At 56.3% G+C, this 16,035-nt stretch overlaps 1 protein-coding gene across 1 annotated transcript in view; it reads right to left on the bottom strand.

Annotated features, from left to right (window-relative positions):
• SHC3 (SHC adaptor protein 3) overlaps positions 1 to 16,035 on the bottom strand; it is a 63,930-nt gene that overhangs the window by 12,749 nt on the left and 35,146 nt on the right. Inside the window, exons 5-9 of the mRNA XM_029919696.1 lie at positions 15,153 to 15,204; positions 10,822 to 10,948; positions 5,936 to 6,086; positions 5,019 to 5,106; positions 2,277 to 2,432 (exon numbers count right to left, since the gene is read on the bottom strand). Of these exons, the coding sequence (XP_029775556.1) occupies positions 2,277 to 2,432; positions 5,019 to 5,106; positions 5,936 to 6,086; positions 10,822 to 10,948; positions 15,153 to 15,204 (574 nt within the window). The remainder of the gene's footprint in view (positions 1 to 2,276; positions 2,433 to 5,018; positions 5,107 to 5,935; positions 6,087 to 10,821; positions 10,949 to 15,152; positions 15,205 to 16,035) is intronic.

Below are 16,035 nucleotides of genomic sequence, written 5' to 3'. Positions count from 1 at the left end.
TCACCACCATCATCACCATCACCACCATCATCACCACCATCACCACCATCACCACCATCACCATCATCACCACCATCACCACCATCACCACCATCATCACCATCACCACCATCACCATCACCACCATCATCACCATCACCATCACCACCATCAGTCATCATCACCACCATCATCACCACCATCATCAATCATCACCATCACCACCACCACCATCATCAATCATCACCATCACCACCACCACCACCATCACTGCCACCACCGCCGCCACCACCACCTCCACCATCACCACCATCACCATCACCACCACCATCATCACCACCATCACCACCATCATCACCATCACCAACACCATCATCACCATCATCAGTCATCACCGCCACCATCATCACCACCACCACCACCACCACCATCATCAGTCATCACCACCACCACCACCACCACCACCACCATCACCACATCAACATCAGTGTCACCACCATCACATCACCACTACCACCAGCATCAGCATCACGATGAGCACCATTAACTATCACCATCACCACCATTGTCACGATCATTATGTCCTGCTAGTGGTTTACAATAACACAGACTGCTAGCTTAATTTTTTTCATACTTTTCAACAGAAACTAGCCTCTCCAGGGCCCTTTCTTCTTCTTATCTCCCCTCCTCTGGTTCTGGAAGTAAGTGTAGAAATTGATGGATGACAAAAGGGAGGCTCTGGTTCTCATTTTTTGCATCTCAAGCCCTCGCCATATCCAACTGCCCTTGAGCTCTGGGGCCAGGAGCCCCTGGTGAATTGACTAGATAAAACAGTGACAACTGTCTCACCATCAGTATAAGTACTAAACTGCAGCACGGAGACCCCTCACGGCGGGAGCAGAGGTTCCGTAAACTACCGCTTTGCTCTGCATCTTGGGAAAGTCGCTTCACACCTATGAGGCTGTTTCCTCAGTTTTTGAGAGAAGGGATTTGATTCGCTGGTTGTTAAGGTGCCTCTAACTCCTGAGATTCCGCAGTTCTTCTGTCTGTGGTGACTTTTGTACCTAGAATGGGGTCAGAAGGGGGACCCACTGTCTGGAAAACCAAAGTGGCTGAGGAGAAACCGACTCTGGTGGTCAGGACCCCACCTGATCGTGGGGACACTCCGCCTGTCCTCACTCACATGCCAGGCCACAAACAGCACGTGTCAACCAGTAAGGCTGCCTGGACCAGGTGGTAAAGTTACTGAACCTCTCAGGGTCTCCGTTTTCTCCTCTGGAAAATCGCGATAATAATGCTAACGGTAAAAACAACAACAGGAGGTGCCTGCAGGACTGTTGCGAAAATGAAACAAAACGCGTGGCCAGCACACGGCCGACCTTGTTAAACTGTCAAGGAGTTTCGTGCCGCGTTCTCAGGGGACGGACAGAGCCATACGGGGACGGAAGGCTCTCTGTGGGCGCAGGGGGGGCTCTTTCAAAATGCCTCAGCAGTGACTTCCATTTGCATCATCCGTCACGGACGATTTAGTCGCCCCGTCCGCACGGCGAACAGAAGGCCCCCGGGGCACACCACTCACTGCCAGCCGCTTCCTGCCACACTGCTCACCCTGGTCTGCTTCTCCTCTGGGCCCTTCTCGCTACTGGTTAAGGCGCAGTGGTTAGCTGGGCGCCCGGAGAGCAGGGACTCGGCTTTGTCTTCCCGTCGACCCCAGTAAGCGGAAGGGTGTGACACCCAGCAGGGGCTCAGGGACCGGAGCCCGGGGAGCGTGGGAGCGCGTGTGCGTGCGAGAGGGCGTATCGCCATCTCGCCTTACGTGCTGGTCACTTTCAACAGCCTGCGGGCTCTGTGCAGACAGGGGCAATGCCATGTCGCGCCGGCGTCCTTAACAACTGACACAGTATTTGGCAATAACAGCCGATTGACATGTGAGTAAGCAAATAAGTACATCCCTGTGTATGTCACCTGTCCCGAGATGCACGCAGATCTTCAGGAGGCAGGTCAGTTCCTAAAAGACGGGGAAAGTGCTTTGCCTCTGGACCTCGGAGAGAGCTGTCATCCCAAAGCAGAGGTCAGCCAAGTTCAAAGCCTTGCAAAGCCCAATCACCACCCAGAAAAGCGAGGCGCAGCCTCACGCTGTGCCGACCGGTCAGCACACGCGCGTCCTCGGAGCTGGGCAGTGACCCGGGGCACCGCTAATCAAGACCCTGCCAGCAGAAAGCGCCGTCACAGCAAAGGCCTCAGACGGCGCAAAGCAACCTCAGACACAGGAAAACCACATGCGAAAGGACACCCACTCATGTCGAAGAGGTCTTTCCGCGGGCTGCTCTCGGCGCTGCTGCCTGAGGCCGGCGCGGCCTGCGGCGGGATGTGCTGGGCGTTCACGTAGGTGGGGGCTTCTCCAGGGCCCGCAGGAGCTCTCCCTTCCGGCAGGCTGTAGGTGTCCAGGGACCCTGCAACGAGAAGCCGAGTGCTCTTTTCTCTTACGACGGGAAGGCCCTTCGCCCATCTGTCCGTAAGCCACCCAGAGTTCCTATGAGCTATCCGGTAGGTAATTCTTCTTGAGGGTCCCCACTGGCTAGATGCCCCTCTCCTGGCCCTGTCACCACCATTGTGTTTGGCCAGGACGACTTCCCTGCTGTCATGTCAAAACAGACGGTGCCAGCCCCCAAGGACGGACACGGTGAGGGCGCAGGCCTGCCCGCGACTCCGGCCCCGACCCAGGTTGGGGAGCAGGGCGGGTGCGCCGCGGCAGAAGCTGCCTGCGTCCCCTTGTCCCCTTGTCCCCTTGACGGAGGCCTCAGAGACGGAGCAGCAGCTGCGCCACGAGCCTCACTAAGTTGCCTTGTTCTTCCCCTAAGTGTCAGTGGGTGCGTCGTGAGTCTCCTCCGATCTAGCCGCGCAGGTCCCTTCCGGACAGGACAGAGCTGCCCTTGTTGCCGGGGCCCCACGCAGGAGGCCCGGGGTGGGCGTGTGAGGGAGGACCCCCACCCGCAGGCAGTGCCCCCGTGGGATTCTCAGCTGCGCGGAGAGCATGCCGGGGCTGGTCTGGGGCCCGAGGGGCAAGGGCGGTGCCTGGTCACACCTGCCGGGGTCACTCCGGGGGCCCTGTCTCTGACACACGGACACAGTCAGACTCTCCGGAGCACCGCGCTCTGGCCGCGCCACGTCTGGAGAGAAGTTACAGTTCACACCCCACGGCGTCTCCATCCAGCTCGTGGGAGGGCCCCGTGGGAGGGCTGCGCCGTCGGGCCGGGGCCGCGCAGCACGCGAGAGGACCAGGCGTCCCGCTGCGAGGGTTTCGTGGGGAGCGTCTCCAGCAAAGTCATCAACTGTCTCTGCCCTGATCCTGAGCGTGACTTCCTGTCTCACAGGCTGCTCCCGAGTCCCGGGTCAGCGGTGACTCCCTGCCGCTCACCTGTGTGTGAGTGAGTGTGTGTGCTGTGAGCAAATCAGTCTGTAGGAAGGATTTTATGAACTAATTTTTTAAAGGGGAAGATCAAAAGCCCAGTGTGTAACTTTCCTGACCATCGCTCTTTCCCACTGAGACCCTGGCAGGTGCAGAGCGGGGGACGGAGGACACACCCACCGAGGGGTCACCACGCGTTAATTTTCAATAAGGGACCATGGCTGCCAGCAAATTAACTAAGGATATTCTTATTTGATGGAAAAAGATATTTGTTTCTTTCAACTAAGAACTTGAAATCCGTTGAGACATGGGACCCTCAGGTGCCTTTCTGCCCCAGAGGGTCCCTCACCTTGTCCTGATCTGGCTGGGGGTGGGGGAGGGGGAAGACGGGAACGCACCAGGTGAGACCTCATTTTTAAGTGAACTGACGTCCGTTTCAATCCTAGCCGTATCTACTATGAACAGTGGGTCTCTGTTGGTCCGTGGCACTGGTTAGTGTGGCTAAGTACACGTGTTATAGAAATACGTTTTAAACGTCGGTAGAACAAAGATAAAAGCAGAAGAAGGTGCCCCGGGTGAGGCTCCGACGCCGGTCTGCTGGTGTTTCGTCCCGGGAGCTGGAGCCGCGTGCGGCCTCTGCCAGGCCTTGCGCTGCGCTGGCGCCCCACACTCGGTCCTCCTCCAGGCGAGCCCCGAGGCGGCCTCACGAGGGGCACGTTCTAAACATGTGCTGTCATTTGCTCCCCGGCACAAATGGCAGTCATGAAGGGGAGAGCCTCAGCATGAAGCCAAAAAATGGCTACACGTACATACAGCGACGCATTAATCAGAGATTAGATCTCAATTCGCTTCCTGCTCCTTCCCCTGCCAGGACCCCCGAGCGACCGAAAGAGTTAAGGAAATGTCTAAGGAAGGAAAAAGTTTGGAGTTGAAAGAACTCCCAGTCACGTGTGAGTCGTGCGGAGTGGGGACATGGTGGTCGATGTGATGTGACGGGGAAGCGTCCTCTGGGAGCCCAGCCTCTGCCGCTTCCCCAGGCCGTCTCGTGTGTGTGTGAGTGTGTTGCAGGAGTGTGTGAGTGACAGTGTGAGTGTGTGAGTGTGCAAGTGTGAGTGTGTGTGCATGTGAAAGTGTGTGTGAGTGTGCACGCGTGTGAGTGTGCGTGCACACGAGTGTGAGTAAATGTGTGCATGGGGGGGGGGGCTCCGTCCCTCCGGAGGCTGACCCTGGACGGGGCGGGGCAGGCAAGGAAGGAAAGCTGCCGGGTCCCATTAGGAGCCGTGGGCACAGCTGCACAGGGACAGCACAACACAGGCGTCAGAGTGCCCCAGCCACCTGCCACTCGAATAGGCGGGGGCGCATGGGGACGTCAGCTCCTCGGCCACCTGGCAGGCAGGGCGCCGTGTGGAAGGACAAGGACGTCCCCAGGGGGTGTGTGAACCGGAAGTGCTGGGACAAAGCGGAGGCCCGGCTGACTGTGGCGCCCCGACAGGCCTCCGTCCCGTGTCTGGGGGGCGGGAGTCTCAGGCTCGCCCACGCAGACCCCTGCGGCGACGAGGGGCGCCGGCCCACCGAGGAGGTCCCCGCCGGAGGCACATCCTCGCGTCTCGGTCCCGCCGCCTGTGCTCACCTTGCCGGGCGGCCGCCGGCGGTCGGTCCTCGCCAAACGCCTCTCCCAGGTGTCTCCCCTGGTAGTACGTTTGCTCTTTTCCTGCGAACTGCAGACACGTGTCAGTGCACAGACAGAAGCTTCCCTTCCCCTCGCCATCCGCCAGGGCCACCCACCAGTCGAAGGGACGGACCCAGTCACAGCCCTTCCCCTCACGCCTCGGGCTGGCAGGAGGATTCGGGGGGCGCGTTGGCCCGTGTGTGAGGACGGGGCCGCGTCGCATCCAAACGACACACGCCCCACCGTGTTTTCTTCCTACGCCGCCAGCCCCCCCAAGTGTGACGGAAACGGAGGCACACCGCTGGCCGCGGCCTCCGGCCACCCCGGCCTGCCAGAACGCGCCTCCCTCGCCATCCACGCCGGGCCGCCGTCCGTCCCCCCGCCTCGGGGCTGCGGACGCTTGCGCTCAGTGGTGCTGTGACACTTTCATTAGTGTCATTATTATTTGCATAAGGTGGGTGACATCGCAAAGTTCTCTGTCACGGAATAGACATTCGGTAACTCTAAAAAGCCATGGCCGTACCGGAACGGTGTTGACTTGGAGGGAAACTCAGGGAAATGAAGAAAAGAGAGGCTTGTAAGATGCTCCTCCTTTGAAGGGCCACACCCACTCTCTTTTCAGGGAAAGACAGCACCCCGGCCCTTCCAAGAGTCCTGAGGCCTGTGGGTCTCCTCATTAAGCTCCCAGGATAATAGGATTGGCCCGGGGTGGGAGAGGCGGCCCCGGACTCACAGCCCAGTTCCGGGACAGGTGATTACGCCTTGGGACGTCAGAGCCAAAGCCTCCGGCGCGTGTCTGCGTGTGTAAGCCGAGGGGAGACCCGACAGGAGGCCCACCTGCGAACCCCGAGAGGAAACGGAAGAGGCGTGTGGCTCACCTGGGCCGCGTCAGGCGCGAGGGGCCTGGGCTGCAGCCGCACGTCCACGAAGCCCCCCGGAGGGGGCGTCTTGCCTGGGACGCTGTTGTAGTAGGGGTGCTCCGCGCCCTCCCCCTCCTCTTCCGTCCAGGGCTCGTCCAGACTCTGCATTCTGTTAGAAGGGGATTTCCGCGGCTTTAGCCCAAACTTGAGCTTGTCGTCAAAACCAACAAACCCCAGCTTAGGACCTGCTACCCCAGAAAAGAGTTCGGTCACCGCCTCCTCACTATCTAGATCGCAGCTATGAAAAGCAGCTGAATGGTCTGGCCAGACCGTAGGTGGCAGGCCTACCTTCTGGAAGATTCCACCCATCTCTGAAACAGGGAAGAACCCCATTTTCAAAAGTACGCGTAATTTGGAAAGAGAGAATTTAAACCTAAAGATTACCAGATCCCCAAGGCGCATTCATCTCAATAAGTCAAAGCAACATCAACCAAACAATGGAGATATCGTGACATCAGGGAAAATGAGAGTTAAGTACCCCGGAACATTCTGTTTTCCATAAACAAACTAGAAAACTAGCAAAGAAATTTTTTTGCCAAAATCAGCTTTTCAGAACCCTGGAAATTAAGCAGAAGCTTGTAGCGACCTAGGGAGTATTTTTCCGCAAGACAAACACCGTAAGACGGTGGCCTAAACATTTCAGTGTGCCCTGTTCCCACCTCCGTGGCAGCCTTGAAAGCAACGCCCCACAGTCACAGTGAAAAGAGCAGCCTGACAGCCATGGGAGGGGGCAAACCCGCCGGGGCTCTTTCAAAGTCCCTTCCAGAGAAGGGTCACCATGTGACCTGTCTGATCACTCCCTAAAAGAGCCCATTCCAAGGCTATCTTCATTTGACCTGATTCAAGCTTGGGGGGGGGGGCCCTCTCCAGGGGCATTTGTCCAAAACAATCGGAGGCCATTGTTCAACGTAACGGTTCCTGAGGCAATGGGTGACATTTGAGGTTCTAACAAACCAGTGGAAAACAAAGAGTACGCTAATCAAGCAGCTTAACAGGAAAAAGCTGGGCACTGGGATGCCCTTAGGGACTTCGATAAGCTTCACCGTATTTCTGGAAATCCAGAAGGCCGCGTTTGCGGAGCGCCCTGTTTGTGTCCTGGGCTGCGTGCCTGCGAGGAAACTTGTGAAAAGGTCTTCTCACCTCTGGTTGACCTTGACCTCCGCATAAGCAGGAAGCAAAGGGTAAGGCAGAGTGGCCCTAGGCTTGGCTGGGTATTGAAGCTGGGCCCCAATACACACACGGCTCCGCAGCAAAAACGGGGAGACTTCCCGGCTCCAAGCATTTAAGAAAATCTCTCCCTAGTCATTAGCTGATTGGTAAGGGAAGGAGCAGGGTTGTCACACCATATATGACAAAGAATATAGATTTTTACAGCGTTCGTTTAGAAAAGTCATTAAAACAACCGCCCAAAACAAATCCTGAAGAGGGGAGCTTCTCAAGATTTGCCACATTATATTACTTAAAATTTCCCATTTCAATGAAAAATTATGAAAGATGCAAAGAAACAAAAAACTATGGCTCATAGGCAAGATAAAAGGAAACCCACAGAAACCGTTTCTGAGGAAACTCAGATTTGGGACTAATGATACAAAGACTTTAAATTAGCTACCTTAAATGCGAGAATGGAAGAAATCATGAACAAAAAAATAAACATAAGACTGTTGTCTCACCAAATAGACAAATTTTTAACACAAGCCTTAAAAAAGGCTAGAGTTTAAAATGTCAGTAACTGGGGGCGCCTGGGCGGCTCAGTTGGTTGAGAGTCCTACTTTGGCTCAGATCAGGATCTCACATTCATGAGTTCGAGCCCCATGCTGGTCTTGCTTCTGTCGGCGCAAAGCCCCCTTAGGATCTCCCATCCCCATCTCTCTGTCCCTCCCCCACTGCCACTCACTCTCTCTCTCAAAAATAAATAAAAATATTTTCAAAAAAAGAAAAGAAATAAGTGAGGCCAGAAGACAGTGGATGGCATATTCCAACTACTGAAAAAAACACTGCCTACCAAGAACCCCATACCCAGTAAAACTATCTTTCAGAAATGAAGTGAAAATTAAGACATTCCCAGATAAAAAACAAAGAAAAGTCATCATAGCAAATCTTCCCTGTAAGTAAGATACTAAAGGAGGTACTTTTGGCTAAAATGAAGCACTAAACAGAAATACATATCATGAAGAAGCAGAGAACTATGGCAAAGTTAGCCACACAGTTAAAGACAATACACAAGAAATTATGAGCAACTGCACACCAACAAATTAGATGACCTAGGCGAAATGGAAAAAATCTTACCAAGACTCAAACTGCCAAAACTTACTCATGAAGAAATAGAAAATCTAAATAGACCTGTAACAAATCTATAAAGAGACTGAATTAGTGACAATAATTTTTTAAAGTTACATTCCAAGAAAAGCTCAAAATCATATGACCTTCTGGTGAATAAGATCAAACATCTAAAGGAAAATTAACAGGAACTCTTCACAAAGTCGTCCAAAAAATACAAAAGGAAGGGATATTTCCAAACTCAGTCTATGAGGCCAGGATTACCCTGATACAAAATCCAGACAAAAATATCACAAGAAAAGAAAGCTGCAGACCAATAACTCTTATGAAAATGGATGAAAAAAAAGTCCTCAACAAAATCCTCACAAGCCAAATCTAGCAACATATGAGAAGAATGATGCACCATGACTAAGTGGGACTTATCCCAGGAATGAAAGGTTGGCTCCACATTTAAAAGTCAACTGATGTAATATACCACATCAACAGAATAAAGACAAACACCAAATACTTACCGCAATAGATACATAAAAAGCACTGGACAAAATCCAATATCTTTACAGGACAAAGACATTCAACAAACTTGGAATAGAAGGACGCTCACAAAAAGTCCACAATTAACCACATGGTTAATGGTGACAGACGAGGTGCTTTCTCCCTAAGATCGGGAACACGAAAAGAATGTCCCCTCTTTTACTTCTAGTCACAGTTGTACTGGAGATCCTGGCCAGGTAATTTACATAAGAAGAAAAATAACAAGCATTCATATTAGAAAGGAAGATGTGAAACTCTACTGCAGATGACTTATCTTGTATGTAGAACATCCTAAGGAACACACACACACACACACACACACACGCACACACGCACGCACACACCCACAAATGATTAGAGCCAATAGATGAGCTCAGTAAGTGTGTCGGATACAAGATCAGTATGCAAAAATCAATTGCATTTTTAAACATTAACAATAAAAAAACAAGTATAAAATTAACAATTTCATATCATAGTATCAAAAAGAATAAATATTCTTATGGTAAAAATTACTAAAACAAGTGCAAGACGTATGTAATAAAAATCACCAAACATTTCTGAAAGAAATAAAAGAAAATCTAAATAAATGGAATATATCTTATGTCCATGGATTGGAAGATACAGAATTACTCAGATGACAATACTCCTCAAATTAGCCTGAGATTCAACACAATCGCTATTAAAGTCTTAATTACTGCTTTGGAAAAATAAACAAGCTATCTTGCAATCCATTTGGAATTACAAAGGGCCCAGAAGAGACAAAAGACGCAAGAAGGTCACGTTGGAGGACTCCTACTTCCCAACTGCAAACTCTTACAAAGCTACCGTCTCCAAGACGATGGCACTGGGGTGACAGAGCATAGATCAGTGGAACAGAACTGAGACTCCAGAAACAAACCCGTACGTTTATAGGGAGTTGAATTCAGCAAGGTTACCAAGACCATGCAGTATGTGAAGGAATGGTCTTTTCAACCAGGTGTGCTGAGCAGCCATATGCAAAAGAACAAACTTGAATCCCCACCTCGCACTGTGTACAAAAATTAACTCAAAATGGATTAAAGACCTGAATGGAAGAGGTAAAACTTAGAACAAAACGCAGGTATAAGAGGCCTGTCAGGATGAGAGTAAAAGCGCCGTCACCAAACGCGGCTGCAGACGTTGGAGCAAAAGTGAGAAAGCAAATTTCGGAGAAATAAAGATTGGTCTACAGTGAACGCACCTGTAGAAGAGGCTTCCATTATGCAGGTCAAGGGCAGACTATCGATACGCCCCCATATGGCTTTCTTTTAACGCTTTATGCTGCTTGGAATATTCTGATGTAGAAAGGAAACTCAATGGTAGATCCTGAAGGTTTTTTACAATTCGTATCTGTATCAACTATTTCCTCAAACACACAAAACAACAGTGTCCCCCTGGGGGCTGTTGAGTGTCCAAAGTCAGCCCAGATCAGGATCTCGCAGTTTGTGAGTTCGAGCCCCGAGCCGAGCTGAGAGTGCAGTGTCTTCTTGGGATTCCCCCTCTCTCTGCCCCTCCCTCATTCTCTCTCATTCTCTCAAAATAACTAACATTTTTTAAAAAAGCAAGAGTGGCTGTCAAGGCACAATGCTGCCGGCCCAGAGCCCCGGGAGGCTGTGAGTCCCCAGGCCACCCGGCCCGGGCCTCCAGGCGGGGCCCCGAGTTGGGACCACGGCGGTGAGAACAGGGGATGCATCAAACCTGTGAGAAGCGGACCCAAGGAGGTGACAGAGGAAACGGCAGGAAAAATATTCCAGTGCGTTTTTGTGACCTTGGCTACCACTTCCAGACTTTCTAGAAAATGTTCTCCCCAACATTCAGAGCCTCACCCATTCGTGGGCCTCCTTCTGACTGTGGGTCTCCAAGCCCAGGCCCAGACCTGCCAGGTGCATCGGAGCCTGGAGCCCTGGGACGGACCACGTCTGTCCAGACCACGCCTCACGGAGCCCGTTTCGTGGTTTTCTCCTTTGGAGAGGTTGTCAGTGGGAAGCCCACACACAGGGCGCCACGGCGCTACTCACCGGTCATGGAAGGCGGGGACCTTGGAAGGACACTGCAGGTACTGCTTAAACCGAAGCTCAAAGGCCTGTCCAATGGAGCCGATGACGTCCTGGGCCAGCCCGTCGCAGCACTCCAGGATGTGACACGCTGGGGGAGCAAGCGGCACCGGCACCGGCCCGTGAGATGCAGGGCCGCCGGGGGTGGACAGGAGTCACCTCATCCCCACACGCTGTCCCTGCGGCTCCACCCACAACTGGATCCCTGGGCCACAGCCCAAGGCGTCACCGCGGGGATGCGTTTCTTAATGAAAGGTCCTCTTTGCAAATACATTTAAAAATTTTAAATTTCAAAAACGGTTAACAATTCCTTAACCGTCTACGAAATGCCAACTCAGAGCTCAACCCGGAAACAGGGTTTGGAAGGCAACGTGACCAGGAACGAGGTGGTAAACAAGCAAGGGGTCCATCCCTGCCCCTGAGCCTGCACAATGGTCCCACCCCAGCTCCGGCCCAGGGACCCCTGACCGCCCCGTGGCTGTCTGCTCGATTCCTCAATTCCTCGAGGGAGTCAAGCGGCCTCACTGAATGCGGCAGCTCGGAATGGTAAGAACCCCCTTAAAAGATTAATTTCAAGGGACATTAATTCCCAGGGCCCTCCCATCCCAGGCCAGGGAACATTCTCGAATGTGGGGCTGGCTGTTCGCACAGGTTCTGAGACAAGCAGCTTGTGCTGAAGAACAGATCAAAGCTGGGCTCCGGTGGCCCCATGGTGGGGGAGGGCCTCGGGGGGCCTGGGGCATCTCGTAGTCCCACAAGGCCACCCTGTCCCGGCGGCCAGGCTGCGTCACAATGCTGCCCTGCTCCCCGAGAAATCAAGGTCTCCCCCCAGACCCGGGTCCGAGCTCCCACGGCACTGTGACCCGAGCTGCCCGATCCTGTGACTAACGACAGAGAAAGGAATTCTTGCCGGAGAAAACGATGCCGTGTCACATGCCACCTCCCTCTCGCCGATGGCTGGGGCGCATTTCAGGAGGGTCCCTCCGAGGGCTCGGTGGGGGGGCGGGCAGCGGGGGAGGCAAACCAAACCACCCTCCCGCCGCCCGAGGCCAGCAGGGCACCGTGGAGCTCACGCGGACGGCAGCCGCCAGCCGCCAGCCCTGGGGTCTGCAGGCTTCCTGTCCCCCCAGGGCTGCAGTGGGGAACAGACTGGGGACCCAGGGGGAAGCGTGTCCTGAGAAGACCAGGCGCTCGGATCGCAGCACAAGCCCTTGGAAGCGCTGGGGATGGTCAGAGGCTTGTTCGAGGCGACAGATACCTGGCCGTATTTTTATTATTGATTATTGATGTTATTTTATGAAACACCAGCCAGGAGGCACAGAGCAAGCCCGTGTGACGCAGCTGTCAGAGTTGCAGGGTGGTGCAGTAAGCGGTCCGGCTGCTGGTGCCTCCCCAGCCGGTGAGGAGGCAGGAGTCTGGGCGGGAGGGAGGGAGAGACACCTGGTCGGCACCTGCCTGTGTGCAGCCCCCCGCACCCCACCCCAGTCTGCACCAGCCAAGGGGGCGCCTGCAGAAGAGGAGAGACAGGAAGCCTCGACAGCATGCAGTCACTGTCCTTCTGGAACGAGGAGCAGCAGCCACGGTGAAGATGGGGCTGCCCGATCGACCCTGTCTACGCAGCAGGGAGCTGGAAACCTGGGTCCTGAGCCGTCTGGAAGAGGCAGGGCCAAGGGCAGAAGCAGGCTCCATGTCCCTGTCGAGTCCTGGTGGTCAGACACCAGGGGCAGCGGAGGCTGCAGATGCAGAATTAAGTCACATCTCCAGGCTCTGGCCCCTGCAGTCTTTGGCGCCTGAGAAAACTGGTCTGGGGGCTGGTGTCCGGCAGGGTCGGACTGCACTCGAAATCCAAAACGAACCCTAGGCTGAGGGTCTCCCGGGCCGGTGTTTGCTCCGAGTGTCACAACGGTCTTCAGCCAAAACCCACTGTCTCCGCCCCTCACCAGTGTGACTGGGCGCCTGCGGGAACAGTGACCGCCCAGAGGAGGGGGCGGAGCCGGAGGCGGCACTCGGGGCCACGAGGGAGCCGACCACTGAGAGGCAAGTACAGAGCCTTGGTGCCGCCAAGACTCAGGATATGTTGTAAAACCAAATCGTGGCCCAGAGCCTACGTGGGGGCCACAAAACGGGCTGTTCTTCATCCGGCCCCTTCCGGGGAAAGCCGGCCCTCCGGTTACAGGGCGGTGGCCTCGGGGTGGGGCTCGTGTGCCCACGTTGTCTCCCCCCCAGACCAATAAACAAGGCTGAAGTCTCCGTCGGGAGGACGGCTCCCACCTCTGAGCGGCCGGCCGCACACGAGGGAGGAGCCGTGCTCCGGCCGCCTCTCGAAGGCCACGCAGGAGCAGAAGGCGCCCCTGTAATCACACAGGCGGGGGCGTGCGTGTTCCCGCAGGAGGGCCAGCCCCGTGTCGCCCACACACAGCAAACGCTGCTGGTCAGAAGTCCCCGTCAGGACGTCGGCTCCAAACACGTCCACAGGCCGCGAACACGGCTTCTGACAGATGGCCGCAGACCTTATGGGAAGGCGCCCCCGTGAGACGGAGACACGCTCGGGCAGGAGGCGGCGTGAAGGCGGCCCTGGAGCCTGCAGTCACAGGCCAGGACGCCCAGACGGCCGGGGCGCCGCCGGGGGCTGGGAGGGCAGCCAGGGCCCCGCTACGGTTCAGTCTGAGCGCGGCCCGGCCGGCGCCTCGCACTCGGCTCTCCGGCCTCCAGGACCCGAAACAGCGGTTTCTGTCGTCTTCGGCCACCGGTGTGCGGCGCTCCGTACTGGAGCCCTAGCGGACCCCTCAAGCCGGCTCCCCCCGGGGGACGACGGGCTTTCGTGGGACCGCCAGCCCACCGCCCTCCCCCGGCCGGGCACCGGTCACCGCAGTCAGCACGGGCCAAGACGTGGTGCGCTCTGTTATCATCGAGGGGTCTCGGGGACGGGCCTGGGCTCCTCAAGGCCACCCATGCGTCCTTCCTGTCTACGCTCAAAACTCTGTGAAGACGCCCCCTCTGGTTCAGGAGTGACGATGTGGCAGGTATAATCCAGGACATTGCTCCTCGCCGGTGGGGCCCCCTCGCCCCCCGAGGCCCACGCACCTGGGGGAGAGTGAGGGCTAACGCAGTACGACGTCCTCATCTCTGACTTTGAGGAAGGAAGGCAGTCCCGCCACCACCGAGCACCAACGCCGGGCAGGAGGCGGCCGGGGCGTGGGGGGATCACCACCCCACACTTGGGCAGGAACGCAAATCTTTACGGCCAGACTGGCTGCTGACCTGAAGGCTCACTGACCTATCAGCCACCTGACCTCTCCGCAAATGCCTTCAGGTCGGGCCGGACAACCTCCTGGGGAGAACAGTGAAGGCGTGGACCCCTGGGGGGGATCGGTGCCCTTGGGGGACGAGTCTTGTGCGTGCACAGCCCACCTGGTCTCTGTGGGCCGTCTCGGAAACGTGTCCAAGACGCAATATTAGGGGGAGGGCAAGATAGCATGCTGGGGTCTCACATGCAGTGACACTTGAAAAGAAGAGAAAATACGTGTGTGTGTGTGTGTGTGTGTGTGTGTGGATAGAAAGTTCTGTAAAGTGACCTAGAAAATCTTAACAGCTGGGACCTGGAGGGGGGAGCCAGCGGGTAGTGGCTGAAGCGTTCTGTGTTGCTATCCACATCCCTCCACCCCGCCATCTTCGTCAGCCAGTTCTAGGTTGGGCCGTGGGCGCTCCAGTATTCAAGGGGCGCGCACCCATGGCCCCTGCCGGCCCAGGCTGTGGGCGCCCGCGGTGGGGCTTGGCTTCCTACATGAAAAAAGGAACAGGGTGGTGGGTGTGGAGCTCCAGGAATAAAGGGCCCGTGAGGATGGAAAGTTCGTGAGCGCCCCACATCCATTTCCAGCCTGCGTCTGAGGCCCTGGCAGCTCTGTGGGGTCTGTGAGCGTGGAGCCCGGGCTGCGCCGGGCAGTGCAGGCCTCTCGGGGCGACGTAGTTGGCGGTGGGCTGGGGCCGGGCAGGGGGGCAGTCGAGGAGCGTTCCAGGTGTAGCCGAGGCCACGTTCAGGGCACGACCAGGAGCCGCAAGGTGCGGGTCACGTGCTGCAGGCCGCAGCCACCGGCGTGCAGGGGTGTGTCTGCGGCCCGCCGCCGTCCAGAGTCTCCTGCCCTGGCGAGAAGGCGGCCGCACTGACTGCCCGCCCGCCTCAAGTCCAGCGAGGCGGCTCGTGCTGGAGCTGGCGTGGGGGGGGGGGACAAGGAGGAGCGTCTGGTGTTAGCCCGACCGCCCAAGACTGAGAGATCGTAAGAGCGAGCACTGCTTACCTCTGCGATTAACGGGGTCCTTCGCTACGTACGCCACGTAGTCCGTGGTGTCCTGTCAACGACAAACGAGGCACCCACATCACTAATCACGAGCGAGACGGCATGGCCAGACATACAGCACACAGACCAGCTCGGGGCCCTGACGGCCCTAGTCACGGCCCAGAAAGACGGCACTTCTCCAATGGCCGTGGCCAGGAATCACCGGACCTTGAGAAATGGGGGTCTGACGCGGCAGGGCCAGCGCGGGGCCCGAGGCTCTGGCGCTGACGCCGCCTGTCCGGGCCCAGCGGGCCGCAGCAGAGGGACCGGCACCCTGTCCTCTGCACACCGGGTCGCCGAGCAGCCGCGCACACACTGCTGCCGCGTCCCAGCTCCCGGACCCTCTGCGCCAGCTGGATGGGAGGCTGCGAGGCCCCCGGGGGGTGTGGAGCTCTAGATGGTTCCATCACAGTTCAGGCGCCCACCGCCGCCGCCCTCAGCTCTGCCTGATACAGTGGTCGTCAATCCGAGCTGGCGTCAGAGTCCCACACCGGCCTCATGGGGACGGCTGGGTCCCGCCTCGGGCTTCCGGGTTCCGTGGGTCCGAGGCAAGACCCCAAAACGTGCATTTCTGACAAGTTTCCAGCTGGTGCTGGTGCTGCAGGTCTGACGGCCACGAAGAGACCGGAGCGGGACGTTCAAAGGTCGAACACACCTTCCTGGGTGGGTGACGTGTGATGGCTCTTTTCTTCCCCCAGGTAGGTAGCAATCTCAGTCCCTTAGGGTGTTTCACACCGAGGAGCTCCGAGCAGCGGTCTGGCTGTCCGGTGAACCCGAGGCTGGTGGCGGCCTCCTCCCCTAATCCACGCAGCAGGCGGCTCTGGCCTGGGACAGAGGCTGGGCC

Source organism: Suricata suricatta, chromosome 13 (genome assembly GCF_006229205.1).
Source record: "Suricata suricatta isolate VVHF042 chromosome 13, meerkat_22Aug2017_6uvM2_HiC, whole genome shotgun sequence".
Classification (NCBI taxonomy): Eukaryota; Metazoa; Chordata; class Mammalia; order Carnivora; family Herpestidae; genus Suricata; species Suricata suricatta.
The sequence above is the reverse complement of the archived record's forward strand: the minus strand, read 5'-3'. Positions and strand labels throughout refer to the sequence as shown.